Source organism: Marmota monax, unplaced genomic scaffold (genome assembly GCF_021218885.2).
Source record: "Marmota monax isolate L192 unplaced genomic scaffold, Marmota_monax_Labrador192_F-V1.1 WCK01_AAM20220418_F8-fsc00074, whole genome shotgun sequence".
NCBI lineage: Eukaryota > Metazoa > Chordata > Mammalia > Rodentia > Sciuridae > Marmota > Marmota monax.
Window position 1 is genome coordinate 5,949,458 of NW_026694232.1, and position 15,506 is coordinate 5,964,963.

Here is a 15,506-nt window from a genome sequence, read left to right on the forward strand (position 1 = left end):
AATTTTTTTAAGATGTTATTTTGTTCATTTATTTATATGCAGTGCTGAGAATTGAACCCAGTGCCTCACACATGCTAGACAAGTGCTATGCCACTGAGCTACAACCCCAGCCCCAGCCAAAGGTATTTTTAATCATTATTTTCAGTGAAAATGTTTACTGTCTATTAACAATAGTGTCCACATATGGTTCATTTCATATTCACAAGTAATACTAAAAAGGTTATCTGAATTCCAAATACTAACTTATTGCCTTAGCTTTGGCGGTTCTATACCCTCTAAGATAAGCAGGGAATATTAACGCCTCTTTAGATGTCAGGATTTAATTTAATCTGAACTTTATGCTGGATTTGTAAAAAATCTTATAGGCGACAGACCTCTTTGACAATTTACATGCCATGTTAACCCTCAGGACAACTGATAGGTCATTTGATCAAAAGCACAATTTCTTTATAAACCACTTAACATATATTTACTTTTGTATATAGACAATTATACAAGAAAAAACACATAGTAAATTAACAAGTCAGACTTTTTAGACAGAACTTGACTTCTGAGCTTCAGCAAGATGTGGAAACTTTTCTTGAAGACGTTTTTCTTTCTTTTTCTCTAAACTTTGCTTTCTTGCTTTGAGGCGGGCTTGTTTCTCAAGCCTCAATCTAGAATAATAAAAGCATAACAGTAATTTTATATGAAACTATTTCTTTGCTACTTAATACTATCAAAACATGTCCAAACATGCCAGTCTCTGATTTGGTGTTTATATTATTAAACTTATAATAATCACTGTAAATCTATACAAGTCAAGATAAATGTGAAATCAAAATCAACTATAACCCTACACTAATACCATTTCTGTTTTATGACTGGAAAGAATGTTCATATCTTATAAGCCTGGAGTAGACTAGGCCTGAAGTTCAATTCTAGTATGACTGGAAAACATTCTGACACTTGTAGGAATGCCCAAATTTTCAAATAGCACTCACCCTAACTTATCCTCTTCCCTACACACAGAATAAAATCATGCTAAAAGATGACACTTAACACTGATTAGACTTAACCTTTCTCTTAAAAGAGTTTGTCCCTCCACATTAGCATTCCAGGGCAGTACGCATTTGTGCTTCAGGAAAATTTTGCTGATCTGTATGGCCACTTGGGAGTGATCAAAATTGAGGATGATAAGTTCATGGATGCCAAACCTCTACTGTACTGAAATTGATATTTTTATGGGATACTTTACTGATCAGTATATAAGGGTTGATATAAAATACACAATAAGAGACACTTCTGGGTAAAGACAAAAATATACATGTGTGTGTGTGTGTGTGTGTGTGTACATATACATACATATAGATATAGATATATACACACAGACTAAATTGTTGAAATATTACCCATTCATCAGTCTGATCCAATTAGATTTTGGCCATTTACAAAAACTCATCTGAGTGAAAGAGTTTTTCTATTAAGAATGTTTTGAAGATTACATTCTTTGAAGGCTAAAAAAATTACTTTCAATGATAAAACCATGCTTTTAGATGTGGATCCAGTGTTTTAAATAAGCATTTTTTAAAAAGCATTTTAAAAAATTGAAAAAATTATTTTTAATTATCAGGCGGTGGTTCTTGGGACTACCTCATTTCTCTATCGTAATATCAGTCTTATGTTCTCCCTATTCAACGATAAACTTACGTGAGAATTTGCTACGGAAAATACATGATCAACTTTCTGCAGGCTCGCATGATTTCATATATAATGCAACAGACTTCTCTCCCTAGTCTTTGTTTTCATTAACCTTGTAATAACATGAGCTCATATTTTGTGCAACTGATTTATTTGGAGCTTGCATTTTAACATTACAGTTGGATTTTCCCATTTACTTATATACAGATAGATGGAAAAGCAATAGAACTTTTGATAGTATTGTTAACTATTGTTAACAGTGGCTGTTTCTGGATAGTGAGATTACATATGACTTTAATTTTCTTTTATTAACTAATCTTCCTATTTTTTTCCTACAATGAATAGGTTACACTTTCATAATATAACAAAACAAAGTTTAATATATGTCAACTGATGTTAAAAATGCTGTTTCATTATGATTAAAGATATTTGTGCTCACCTCAGAAAATGATCCACGTAAGGCATTGCAAAGAATCGTTTCCTATTGTATCTTTTATTTAGGTACCAAGGTATAGGCCACTGCTTGAACTTGTGCCTGCCAATAAAACAAGTTACTTCTTTATAGAAAATACTTAACATATTTTCACTTTACTGATTTTCCAGCTTTTCCTAATTCATGTCAAATAAATTAATCCAAATAAAAGTTTAAAAATAAATATTTTTTGGTTTTTGCTTTAAAGCAGTACTGGGGATTGAATATAGAGCCTCAAGCATGGTAGATGAGTGCTCTAACACTGAGCTACATTCTGTCCCTAAGTTTTTAGTTGTTTTGACAAGTTCTCTTTTCTGTGTTGAATTAGATGGTTACAGACAGCACAGCTACTCTCCTATGGCTCCAAGCAGTCCATTAAAACAACTTGTCAAATGAGTAGGTGCATAGGGCTGGGGCTGTAGCTCAGTGGTAGAGTGCTTGCCTAGCATGCATGAGGCATTGGGTTGGATCCTCGGCACCACATAAAAATAAACAAAATAAAAGCATTCTGTTCATCTACAACTACAAAAAAATAAATAAATAAAAAGAAAATGAGTAAGTGCATAATATTGTGATGGTGTTTCAAGAGCACAGTAAGGTCTAATAATCACCCAAAATGCCTTCTCTCCTTGGCTGTCCAACGTTTAAAATACTACTAAGAAAACTTCATTTTGGCTTCTCAACTCAAGTATAAGTACACACCAGAAGACAGGTTTATTTGCCCTGGGCCAATTATTTATGACTCAGTGTACTATTAGAGCCTTTCACAAAGTATGACAAAAATTCTGTATGTAGTAGAGAATAGGAGGCATTAACTTTTTCATAATTTGGCCTAGGGATTATTTTGACAGCAACAATAGCAAACTGAAACTGATTTATGTGACCCTGATTCCTCCAGAACTTTTTTTAAGTTGCAGGTTCTTAATGGGTAGAGAGAACAGTGGTGTATCCTGAAATTAGCTTCAAGAATCTTATAACTTGAAATGATATGTGTATATGTTTATGTTCCTGGATCAAGGATCCAGAGCTTTCAAAAAATTCTCAAAAGATCCCATGACAAAAGATAAGAATCAATGTTATAAAAAACCCTATACATACATAACAATCATGAGAATGGGATAGTTGAGCTGCTATTGGTTTTATCAAAGTGACCTGCAGTCCATATCCTAGTGTTGCAAATAGGTCTGGGTCCTCTTCTTATATAAGATAAATCTCTGAAATGATCAGAGTTAATATTATTAAAAGATAGTGGACAGCAAATGAGGTATGGGATCTCCATTCTCATCTTAGATGATCACAATGTAATCTATGTACCAGATGACTCTTCCAAAGATGTCTCTTCTCCAAGCACCAGGTCTAGCTTTTTCCTGACCAGTCTGAAGAAGCCTTAATGCATCTTCTCTTTCCTGGACAACTTTATCTAATGCATCCATTGAATCAACCACCTAACAAGAAATCAGAAAAAAAGATTCAATTTCAGCACTCACCTCCAACAGAATTCCAAAGAAAAAGAATATATAAGACCAAGGATATATAAAATCTATGATGGGGGGTCTGAGGTTGTGGCTCAGTGGTAGAGTGCTCACCTAGTACGTGTGAGGCACTGGTTTCGATCCTCAGCAGCACATATAAATAAATAAATTAAGGTATTGTGTCCAACTACAACTAAAAAAAAAAAAAAAATGATGTTTTTATCAAGGAACCATTGTCAAGTACTTCCTAAAATCCTTTTTGTACACAAGTGTCTATAATACCACTTAAGTTTCATTTAAATAAAAATCTATTTAGCTCAGATTCCCAAGTATTATTTTGTCTGGAGTGGGATACACTTGTATAAATTCCTTCTGGAGACCCAATTTAACTCAGGCTATTTCAAAACTCTGTGAACTACTATAGTTCACTACTTTATACTACTATAACTATAGTTATACTACAAAACATATTTTAGCCTGGACAGATCACTGTTTCCCTCATATGCTCACACCATTTTGGTTGGCTTTGCAGCTGTTGCTATTACAGGGAAAGGAGTACCAGTCTATATCCTGATACTAGAGTAATTGCAAAGATTAACCAGAATACAAAAAGACACTATTAGAATGTCTACATTTTAAGATTTCTATTGTGTGATTTCTAATGTACATAATATACTGGCAGAATAATGTATTTAAAAATACCCATATACTGGGAGATAGTAAAGTCACAAGAGCCAAACTTGTTCATATTTCTAAATAATGAGTGCCATTTTTACATGGGTAGGTGTGTGTATCACCCTTGAGCATCACGACACATGTCAAATACTGCCTATATATATTTGTTGCTTTTTTTATTAGTTGCACATGAGAATACAATGATCTTGACATATCATACATTTGAATCAAATGGGATATAATTTCTCATTTTTCTGAGTGTATAGGCTGCAGAATCACACTGGTTATACAGACATGTATATACATACAGCAATACTAGAGTCTATTTTATTCTGCCCTTCCTATCCCCCTTCCCCTCCCCTCCCATCACTTCTCTATACCCAATCTAATATGACACATTTCTTATAAAAATCCTCAAAAAGGATGATTCAATTATAAAGATAATCCCACAGTTTGCTATGAGACTTGAAAGAAATGAAAGCTACTCCTTCAGACAAATTACCTTCTAACCTGTTTATTTAGCTAACAGCACTATTTTCAACTTCACTCGAGGCCTTAGAATAAATTTATGTTTTCTCAACTATATGAATTTCTACAAAATCTTTGCTAAAAGATGGGTAAGAAAAATCCTGTTACGAAGACAGACAAACTTAGGAGAGGGAAAGAAGCACACTGGTAAGAGCCTAATACAGACCTCTCAGATTCTTCAGGAATCTTAAGTAAATCTGGCTGTTGACTGACTGTATTAAAGAATCTGCCCAAACTACAGTAGGGCTTGAGGCTCCAAACTCAAATCTAATGAAATGAAAGTAAATGACTACCAAGTCCACAGAGTTAACATTCAAATGTTCATACCAGCAGTCAAGAAGGAGTATCAGAAGTATAGGTTAAACATCATGTCAATGTTCAAAAAGTTTTGGACTTTAAATTAGTGATGCTCAAAAAGTAAAGTTTATGCAATTATTCCCAAACCCAGAACACTCTAAAATCTGAGATATTTCAGGTTCCAATCATTTCCTAAATGATAAGCTTATCAATGAGTATCAGATACTCCTCATTCAAACAGTCAACTTCAAAGAAACTTCTAGTTTATAAGTTTCCCAGAGCAAAGAGAGTCAGCTGAGAGAATATGAAAGTAATGAGGCAATGTCACAGTAATAGCCTATACTCCTACTTATAGTCAGAAATTAAATTTAGAGAGTAGCCCTTAAAAGTTTTCTGAGTCTAAAAATGCACGTGTCCTGACACAACAAAGAGAAGCAGCACACATAGTCTGGGTCTTTTATCTCAATGTGTACTTAATTATTTTAGGCACAACCATAGCAAACTACTCTGCCACAATTCAAAGACTAGATTTAATAGTGTTTTATAAACAAAATTTGTCTGTAATATGTGATATTTTGTCCCAGTTGTAATTCTCATGTTTCTCTTCTATCTTCCTAAACAGTTGCAAACTGTCAGTTTATATCTTTTTTTAAACCTCAGATTTTTTTAACTATTTTTATTAGTTGTTGATGAAATTTTTTATTTTATTTATTTGTATGTGGTGCTGAGAATCGAACCCAGTGCCTCACACATACTAGGCAAGTGCTCTGCCACTGAGCCACAACCCCAGCCCCGTCAGTTTATATCTTATAGAAAATATTTTTCAACTTTTTTTAAAAATATTTTTTAGTTGTCAATGGACCTTTATTTTATTTGTTTATATGTGGTGCTAAGAATCAAACCCTGTGCCTCACACATGCTAGGCAAGCGCTCTATCATTGAGCCACAACCCCAGCCCCAATATTTTTAAATTTTGAGTAACAAAGTTTCCTTAGTATGTCTAAGAAACACTAAGAACACTAAATAAATTTGAAGTTTGGTTACTGCAGGGTGAGGGATAATCTGTTGCTGAAGTTCAAAGTTCTTACAATAGCATTATTTTAGCAAAAACATTTTCACCAAAAAAAAAAAAAAGAATGTTATTTATAAATCATCCTTACTTGTCAATGCACTTACAAGAGTCTATAAAATATGAACTTCCTTCACAGCAGAGTTAGCAAATATAGATGAACATAAGTGACTTTACTTTTTAAATTTTATATAGCAATGAGGGCACCTACCCTGCACATCTTACTCTCCAATTATATAAAAGAAATCAGTTTTTTTTTTTTGTAAAGTGGCCAGTTCCAGGGCTGGGGTAGGTTAGTACCAAACAAATTCTCTGCGATGCCTTCTGTCCACTTGCTGGCATAAGGACACAGCATCCATTTTGAAGGAATTAACATCAATTAAATATGGGATAATGTTATTAAGGGATCATAACTCATTCAATAAAATTGGAATCCATGTCTCCCCACTAATGGTAATAAATGAAAAAAGACAAATGCAAAGATGAGAAAGCCTTCCCTTATAGAAGAAAGCCAACTGAAAAATGTAGAAAGCCACAGGATTAGAGAATCACTACTTAGCAAATATAATAATAACTGATTAGAGTAAGAATCATCAGTGGATACTAAAACTAGTGAGTGAAGCTGAGAAGTAACAGGATATTTACATGATCTTAAAAGCATTTCCTAACAAGATATTTATTTAGATACAAAGAAAAAACAGTGGAGAAACCTAAAGGACACCTCCTAATCCAAGTTATTATTGTTTTTTTAATCCAAGTTATTAAGGCTAACATCTTCATTAACAGAACAAATTAACATCCTGCCCCTCCTGATCTAATGTACTATGCAGAATCCAGTAGCACTTCAATCCTATCATGAGGAATATCAGGTGAATCCAAATAGAGGGACTGAACTATATGCTTAATGTCAATGTCATATATGTTTTTTAATATTTTTGTTTAATAAGTTTCTTTAGTAGTATGTCACAAAACACAAGAACACTAGAAAGACTGAGACTCCAGATTAAACAGGACTAAGACATAAAACTGGAAAATGCATAATCCAGGATTTTATTGTTGTTTATTTTAAGGATGTTGATGGGATATTTGATAAAATCTGTATAAGATTTATACATTATATAAGTTACATAATTATATAATGTTAAATTCCTGATTTAAAATTGTATATTTATATACACTGTTGAGCTTTTTTGAAATATATTGTTTTTATGGATTAAAGGGACATCATATATACAACTTATTCTCCAAGAGTTAAGACAATGTATAGAGAGGTGCAGGAGGTAGAGAAGCATAACAGAAATATGGTAAAATATTCACATGTGGAAAGTGAGTAAAGGGCATATAAGAATTCATTATACTGTTTATGCAACTTTTATCTAAGACTAATATTATGTCAAAATAAAGTTAACAAAAATGTTATGTAGCTCAATTTTCACTAAGCCAGAAAACCTTCTCCATAATTAGGGTAAATAACTGAGGTTTTATTCCATACTTTCTTTGATTTTCTCCAAGGATACTATGTCCTTCCCTCTTGAAGTCAGTGTGGCAATCATGGTTGGGACAGGTGGGAAAAAGAAACTAATTAAAGTTAGGCACAAGACTAAAATTGTTAAAAAACCAAGTTCTGTTTCCATGACAGAAGAATCAACAACATTTGACCTCGAAAGCAATCTAGGAAAAAAAACTTATAAATCTAACTAAATAAAATGTAAAATTTCTACATGGAATATACACATTTTAAACACAGAAAAAAAGGAGGCAGATCTACATATATGAAAGAAATCCATGGGTAGGTGAAAAGTCCAAGTTTCAGGAGATAATATGCAGTATAACCAAATTTGTGTACATAAAAATAATTAGACACACTTCTACAAATATAGACTAATTTGGAGGATAAATAAGAAACACCTAAAATTTATTATTCCTTGGAGTGCAGTAGGAATACAAAAGATTTTTCTCTTAATGATAACAAAAATCTAATAAAGAAGATAATTAATCTTTTCACAACCACATGAATATATATAACACTACGGACTGTACACTTAATAATGGTTAAGATGGCAAATTTTATGTTATGTGTTTTTTACCCTAGTAAAATAAATACATTTTAAAAAACTGTTCTAATTAGTGAGAAAGTGGCTGAACCAGAGATGGAAATGTATAGTGGTATAGCTACTTTATTTTTTTATTTCTTGGGGTGCTGAGAATTGAACTCAGAGCCTCAGGCCAGACCACGCCTGTGGTCTAACACTGTGCAGCTGCTTCAGAATATAATTCAACTGTTTCTTACAATGTTAGACAGAGGTTTTACCATATGACCCAGCAATTTCACTCCTATGTATCTTCTTAAGAGTATTAAAAATATATATCCGCCCATATGTTGGGGTTGCAGGTAGGATTGGGGAGTGAATAGAGATGGGCATGAGTTTTATTTTCAGAGTGATAGAAATATTCTAAAATACAATAGCTGTGATGGTTGCACTCTGTCAGTTTACTAAAAATCAAACAAGAATAGAAAAAAATATGTCTTATTTGATAAGAAATACAGGACCTATATACTCACTCCTTTTAGCTTTTATCCTGCACTTGACTGTCAAGCTTCCCACAAGCTTTACCTTTTTTTGTTTGTTTGTTTTTAATACCTTTATTTTATTTATTTTTTTAATGTGGTGCTGAGGATCGAACCTAGTGTGTCACACATGCAAGGCAAGCACTCTACCGCTGAACCACATCCTCAGCCCCAAGTCTTACCTTTTCTAACCGCTCTGGACTTGGCATTGGCAATCTCTGCCTCTTAGCCTCCTGCTCGAGAGTTAGAAGCATGTTTCTTTCTTTCAGTAGGACATACCTGTATCAAGGAACACAAAACCTATGATGCTGTTCTATGGTGGTTGTGATTTCTGACACCAAATTTAATGATCTATACTTGAAAGTCCTTTAGAAATTTCAATGCATAAAACATTGTGATTAATCTTTTATACAGAGCTATATCTTTGCTTATTCATTTGTTCACAAAATCTTCCACATATCACGTTAAATGACAGAAGAGTAATAAAAAGCCTAAAATATAGTCTCTACAGTCTAAGTAGACAGAGAAGGAAAAAGGGATATAAGAAACATTTACTGAGTACCTGTTATAAGTTAGGCAGCATGTTAAGCATTTTATATACAGTATTTCATTTCATTCTCAAAACAACCTTCTTTTTTTTTTGATACTGAGGATTAAACCCAGGGGTGCACTGAGCCACACACCCTCCCTTTTACTATTTCATTTAGAGACAGGGTCTCACTGGGTTGATAAGTTGCTGAGGCTGGCTTTGAACTTGACATCCTCCTATCTCAGCCTCCCGAGCCACTGGGATTACAGGTCCAAGTTACCCCGATGGCCTCAAAACAACTTTTTGAGGTTCGTGACTATGCCCCTTCTTCTCCCTTCCTAAATGAAGTATCTTAAGTTTGAGAGAAAAAAACATATTCTGGGTCACATAGCTAACTTTGCATTCAAATATTTTGGGTCACACAGTGACTTCTACATTCAAATCTTGAGCTGTGTGCAAAACCCATTTCTATGTATTTTAATTAATTTTTATTGGTGTATTACAGTTATATATAATAGTGGGATTACTGAGACATATTTATACATATATATGTATAAATATTTATACATATTTAAATATTTATACACATATATATAAAACATAATTTGGTCAATTCCATTCTCTAGTACCTCCTTTGATCTCCTCTCCTCTGTCCACCTGGTTCCTTTCCTACAATCTATTGGTCTCCCTTCTATTCTCATTAGAGTTCCCCCATTCCATATATACTTTTTAAACACACTCTATTGTTAATAAGATACCTCTTCTGGCTATAACAAAGAGGAAAAGGCTTCACAGAAAAGATAGGATTTGTTAGGGTGGAAAGGAGAGCAAAGGAACCAAAATTAAAGGTACTGAAGCAGATGAGCTAAGATGAGGGGAAGGTTTTGTGACTATATCTGTTTATGAAACAATCACTGCCAGTTCATCATTGAGACTCACATCTGTAATCCCAGGGACTTGGAAGGCGGAGGCAGCAGGATCACAAGTTCAAGGACAGCCTCAGAAATTTAGCAAGTCCCTGAGCAACTTAATGAGACCTTGTCTCAATATAAAAAGTTAAAAGGGCTTGGGATGCAGCTTAGTGGCAAAGCATCCCTGGATTTAATTCTCAGTAACTCCCAATCCCCCCGCCAAAAAAATTAGAGTTGGAAGAAAATAAAGGAAATGTGGAGGGAGCTAAAAATCAGATAAAGAAATTGGTGTACACCATACTATGGATATAGATAATGGGGGGGGGAAGTGAGGCACAAGATTGTTTGGTGTCAGCCTCAGTCAATATTGAAATAGCCCTACCTATCCCTTTACTGCTAAACCACAATAACAGTGCTTAAACCACTTATTTTTCAATAGTAAATATATAGTATTAGTGGGTTTTATAAGCACTTTAAAGGCCTCTTAGAGTGCCTAGGTAGATAAAATTTATGAATTAAGTGGGTTGAGTGAAAGGACAACACGGAGGATAAAGAATGGTGGTATGCACTGTTCCATCTAGAAGGGACAGAAGGGACTCTTGCTGCACAGACCAGTCAGTTGTTGTCATGCAGGAATGTAGGGACAATGTTGCCAGCTCACATATCTGATCAATCAAAAGAAATCAGGAGTCTATTTTTTATGTGATATTTCCCAATTTTAAAAGCAACTACAGCTTAAACAAAACACTTCTGGGCTAAACACTGTCAATTTAAAAGGTAACCCTTTCTTAAATTCTCTGAACCCTCTCAAATTCATTAGGAGTACCTGCCAGAAAAATTTACCTAAATTCCCAGTTAAATGCTTCCTCTAGCACAAAACCCCAAGCAAATAGGCTAAAGAAGCCAGACCATTACTATTAAAAAAAAAAAAAAGGTAGTAGAAAGAAGAGAAGTCTAAATGTGATGAACTATTTCCCATTTCATTTTATTAGTTTACTGAAAATGCTATTATAAAGGTATTAGTATGACTGGTAGCAGTTACAGTAAAATTTTTAAAACCCCGACTATTTGAGACCTGTCTTCATATAATCTAATCTCTGTCACATTTATAAAATCTCCCATGATCTTATATATCATATATGTCATTCAGAGTACTGTAAGACAAATCACTACTCAATTTCTTACATCAGATAGATATATCCCACTGTTTAATACTGTAACTGTTTCAAACACCAAGATATTAGTGTACTTACCAAAGTTTATGTAAATCTTCATTACTTTTGTTCCTTAACTGCTGACAAGTCCATGCAGCTCCTATTAAAATGACAAATTTATAACATGAAATAATATTTCTAGCTATGTCCTTGGCAAATTGCTTATCTCTCTAAACCTGTTTCCTTACTGTAAAATACACAATAACAACAACAACAAAAAAAAATTGAAGAACCAACAATAAAAAATAAAAAAAAAAAAACCAGAAAAAAAAATACACAATAACATTCTTACATACCATTATTAGACAGCAATAGGAAAATAACAGTAATATCACTGGCAATAGCATTCAGAAATTTCATTTTATTTATTTGTTTGTTTGGGGTATTGCCAGTTTCATTTATTTATTTATTTTAAGACAGGGTCTCACTGAGTTGCTTAGGGCCTCACTAAGCTGAGGCTAGCCTTAAACTTGTGATCCTCCTGTCTCAGTCTCCCATGTTGCTGGGATTACAGACTTGCACCACCATGTCTGGCCTCAGAAAGTTTTAGGCATCAGTATCAAATGTATTTTTGGACCCTAATATTAAAACATTTTATGTAATTACAAATTAACTTTTTATTATTACTAAAAAATGGAGTCTAAAATAAGCCTTAAACTTCACTTAAGTTAACAGAAAAACAAGGAAGTGTCCTCAAAGTAGAAAATCTTAATTGATGGTTGCATATCAGCCAGCAATCTCTGGTACACAATGTGAGAAAGCAGTCATATTAGTTTAGCTTGAAATGCTGGAGAAGGCACTGCATGTATCACAGCTTCTGGGCAAATGTCAACTGTCCAGTGTTCACTCTTGTGGGATGAAGATTTCTCAACGTAAAATCCGATGTTAGAGACTGAGTTAACAGAGAGGAAGATGATTTGTAAACTTTTGTCTGTTGATCATATTTCATTTGCAGAGGCATCGGGAATTTAGTGTTGCCAAATATGGAAATACAATTTGCACTAAAAGTAAATAAAACACAAAGCCCCTCCTCCTCGTCCATAAAAAAAACAAAAAAAAACAAAAAAAACTTAATTAATACTTCGAATCTACTCCTTTTCTAAACCTTTTGCTAACCTACTAAGGAATTATTAACTGTATTATTTTGATGACCTTTTGATTTTCTCTGGTAGACAGTCCAAAGGAAATGAAAGGAAACATCTAACTAATTCTTAAACTGGATAAATAATTCTAGAATAATAGAGGGTTCAATAAATACATTTAATATTGACCAATCCAAATATCTCACCAGATTTTACTTTTTCTTCTCCCCAATTCTTTGGATCATCAAAAAATTCTTCAAGTCCTTTCCTTGACAATGTGGTATGAAGGAATTTACACTGGTAAAAGGATGTGACATTTGGTACATTCTTAGGTAACAAACTAAGAGAAAACCTGCAACATAACAAATAAAAACAGATGATTAAAGTTTTGCAATATTTGGATTTTATAAGCAATAAAATGAATCTTTTCCACACTATAATGTTAAAAAACCTATCTGGAGGCTGGGTTATGGCTCAAGCGGTAACGCGCTCGCCTGGCATGTGTGAGGCGCTGGGTTCAATCCTCTGCACCACACAAAAATAAAATAAAGATGTTGTGTTCACCGAAAACTGAAAAATAAATATTTAAAAAAAAATTCTCTCTCTTCTCTCTTTAAAAACAAAACAAACAAACAAACAAAAACCTATCTGGGAATTCAGCACCATAAGCAGTAAACTTTTAAGATACTTCAGAAAGTATTTTTGATACTGCATCATACAAGTTCCTACCCAAGAATTTCAGAGATAATATATTTAAACAATTTTATGTTAAGGTAACATTTTTAGGTCTTTTCTCCTTTGTGGTGAGTCTTTCAGTAAATAAAAACATTTTAAAGGGTGACTTTGGGACATGTATCAAGGATTCAAAGTTCTTCCTCCTTTAACTCAGTGATTCTTTTAGCAATATTAACTAAATAAATGACCATACATGGGAATTTACAAATTAAAATGTCTACTAGAATATGTGGAGGGGGTTTAGCTCAGTGGAAAAGCACTTGCTTAGTTCACATAAGGCCCTGGGTTCCATCCCCAATACTAGAAAAAATAAAATAGACTAAAGACAAATAAAGTATTATATATGATATCAAAACATGGATAATTACAGAAATATGCAAATGTGTAGAATGGTTAAAAAATTATTGTGCATCTGCATGATAAACTATTAGTAATTTTAAAAGAATATTTAATGATCTTGGAATATAATTTAAAAAGAAACTAGTGAAATGTATCTCAAGTGTTGTTTTTCTACTAAGAATAAATACTTGGATCTACTCTTGAGAAAACAATAAATTAGTCTAAAAAAGCTAACCATCAAAAATATCAGTATGAAAGAGGAAAAAAAGAAAATGTTTTGAATCACAGAAGACTTAAAGGACATGGCAATCTATGCTATAAATGATCTTTCATTGGATCCTAAATAAAAAATTTAAAAAATTAATTTGGACAATTTAAATTTGGACAATTTAAGTCCGGACCATAATAACAATCGTTACTATAGATAACAGTAGTACAATAATGACAATACATTACTATATTTCCTGTGATCTTTGTGGTAATGCAGTATGTTTGTTTCTTAGAGGATATATGCCAAAAGTACCATGATATCTGAAATATGACATATGTCAAATCGTTCAGAATAAAAAGAGCATATATAGAGTAAAAAAAAAGTGACAAAATGTTATTAACAAAGGTGAAGAGTAAGTATATGGTTATTCTTTGTAGTACTCCAGCGACTTTTCTGTTGGTTTGATTTGTTTTAAGAAAAAAAAATAGGGAAAACAATGGTAGTAAACAAAACTGTGTATACGTAAATATGATCCTAACTTTATTTTAAAATCATACAAATGCATATCTATGCAAAGTTAAAAATAATAGATGCAAATCTGCTCATCTCTGAGTAGCAGAACTGTAGTTGGTTTTTATTTTCTTCTTCATAATGCTTTACTTCGTTTTCCCAAAAGTGTCTGTAAACAAGCAGATATTCATTTCATAATAATGCACAATACTAAAATTTTGTTTCGTTTTTAAGGAAAAAGAATGAAGAAGAGATAATTGATCCAAATTTGCCACCCAAATCACGTCAGTTTTTGAATCTGTACAAAATTTCACAATAATTGCTTATTTCTGAGGTTCGTGTAAATATTAACAGCAGCACATAACAGATGCTCAACTGTGCATTCAACAACAAATGCATTGTTTCCTTAAAAAACAAAAATATACTCTATAAAATTCAACTACTTAAACCCAAATGTTAATAAAAGAGAGGAAACTGGACACTCTAAAGTAAAGAAAAAGATTGGTCTATCCAGAAGACAAGTAGTTTTTCCACCCTTAGATAAGGAACACCACTTGTGGGACGTTCCTTTCTCAACCTTGTAGGGTAACTCTCCATTCATTTGGCTAGTTTCATTATTTAATATTTGCCGAGGGATCTCATTGTGACAGAATCTTAACATGGAAAGACCCCTTCTTCTTTATACATCCAAAGCTGACACAGCATTCAATGCCCATAGCAAAAAGCCCTTCAGTTAAGTTTTTCACAACCAACCCGCCCCAAGAGGATGCTTCTGTACCTCTAGATTTACTTTAACAAACTCATCATATCTACAAGCACCATTACTATCTGGTCCACAGCAGGCAGCGATAAAATGAGAGAAAAAGGGAAATGTCAGAGGTGAGCTTCTCCTCCCCAGGTCCCACTCTTCACGGAGGTCTAGACAGCCTTTCGCTCCCTGATCTGTTTTCGGCATCTGGGCAACCAAACAAAAGCAAAAGTTGGAACAGTAGACAAATCTATTCCTCACATCACTTACCCTGTGCTAGCGGGGGTCTTTGGAGTTATTAACGACCCGGAAACCTTCAGCGCAGCCGGGACTATTCTACAAATAATGGCTAACCTGGCCGCAGCCATGTTTTCGCATAATTAAGTAGCCGTGTTTCCGCCAAAAATGTCGTCACTTCCCTTATCTCAAACTGACCAATGAGGGGAACAGGAATAGGCTTTTGCC

At 33.6% G+C, this 15,506-nt stretch overlaps 1 protein-coding gene across 1 annotated transcript; it reads right to left on the reverse strand.

The window, feature by feature from the left end:
* Positions 1–304: 304 nt before the first annotated feature.
* Mrpl47 (mitochondrial ribosomal protein L47) lies at positions 305–15,453 on the reverse strand. Its single transcript, XM_046466849.2, has 7 exons — positions 15,312–15,453; positions 12,705–12,850; positions 11,456–11,516; positions 8,945–9,041; positions 3,467–3,597; positions 2,120–2,215; positions 305–656 (listed from the first exon to the last, which is right to left on the reverse strand). Exons 1-7 carry the CDS (start codon positions 15,407–15,409, stop codon positions 533–535), a joined length of 753 nt encoding a protein of 250 aa, XP_046322805.1. The 5' UTR covers positions 15,410–15,453; the 3' UTR covers positions 305–532.
* Positions 15,454–15,506: the final 53 nt, after the last annotated feature.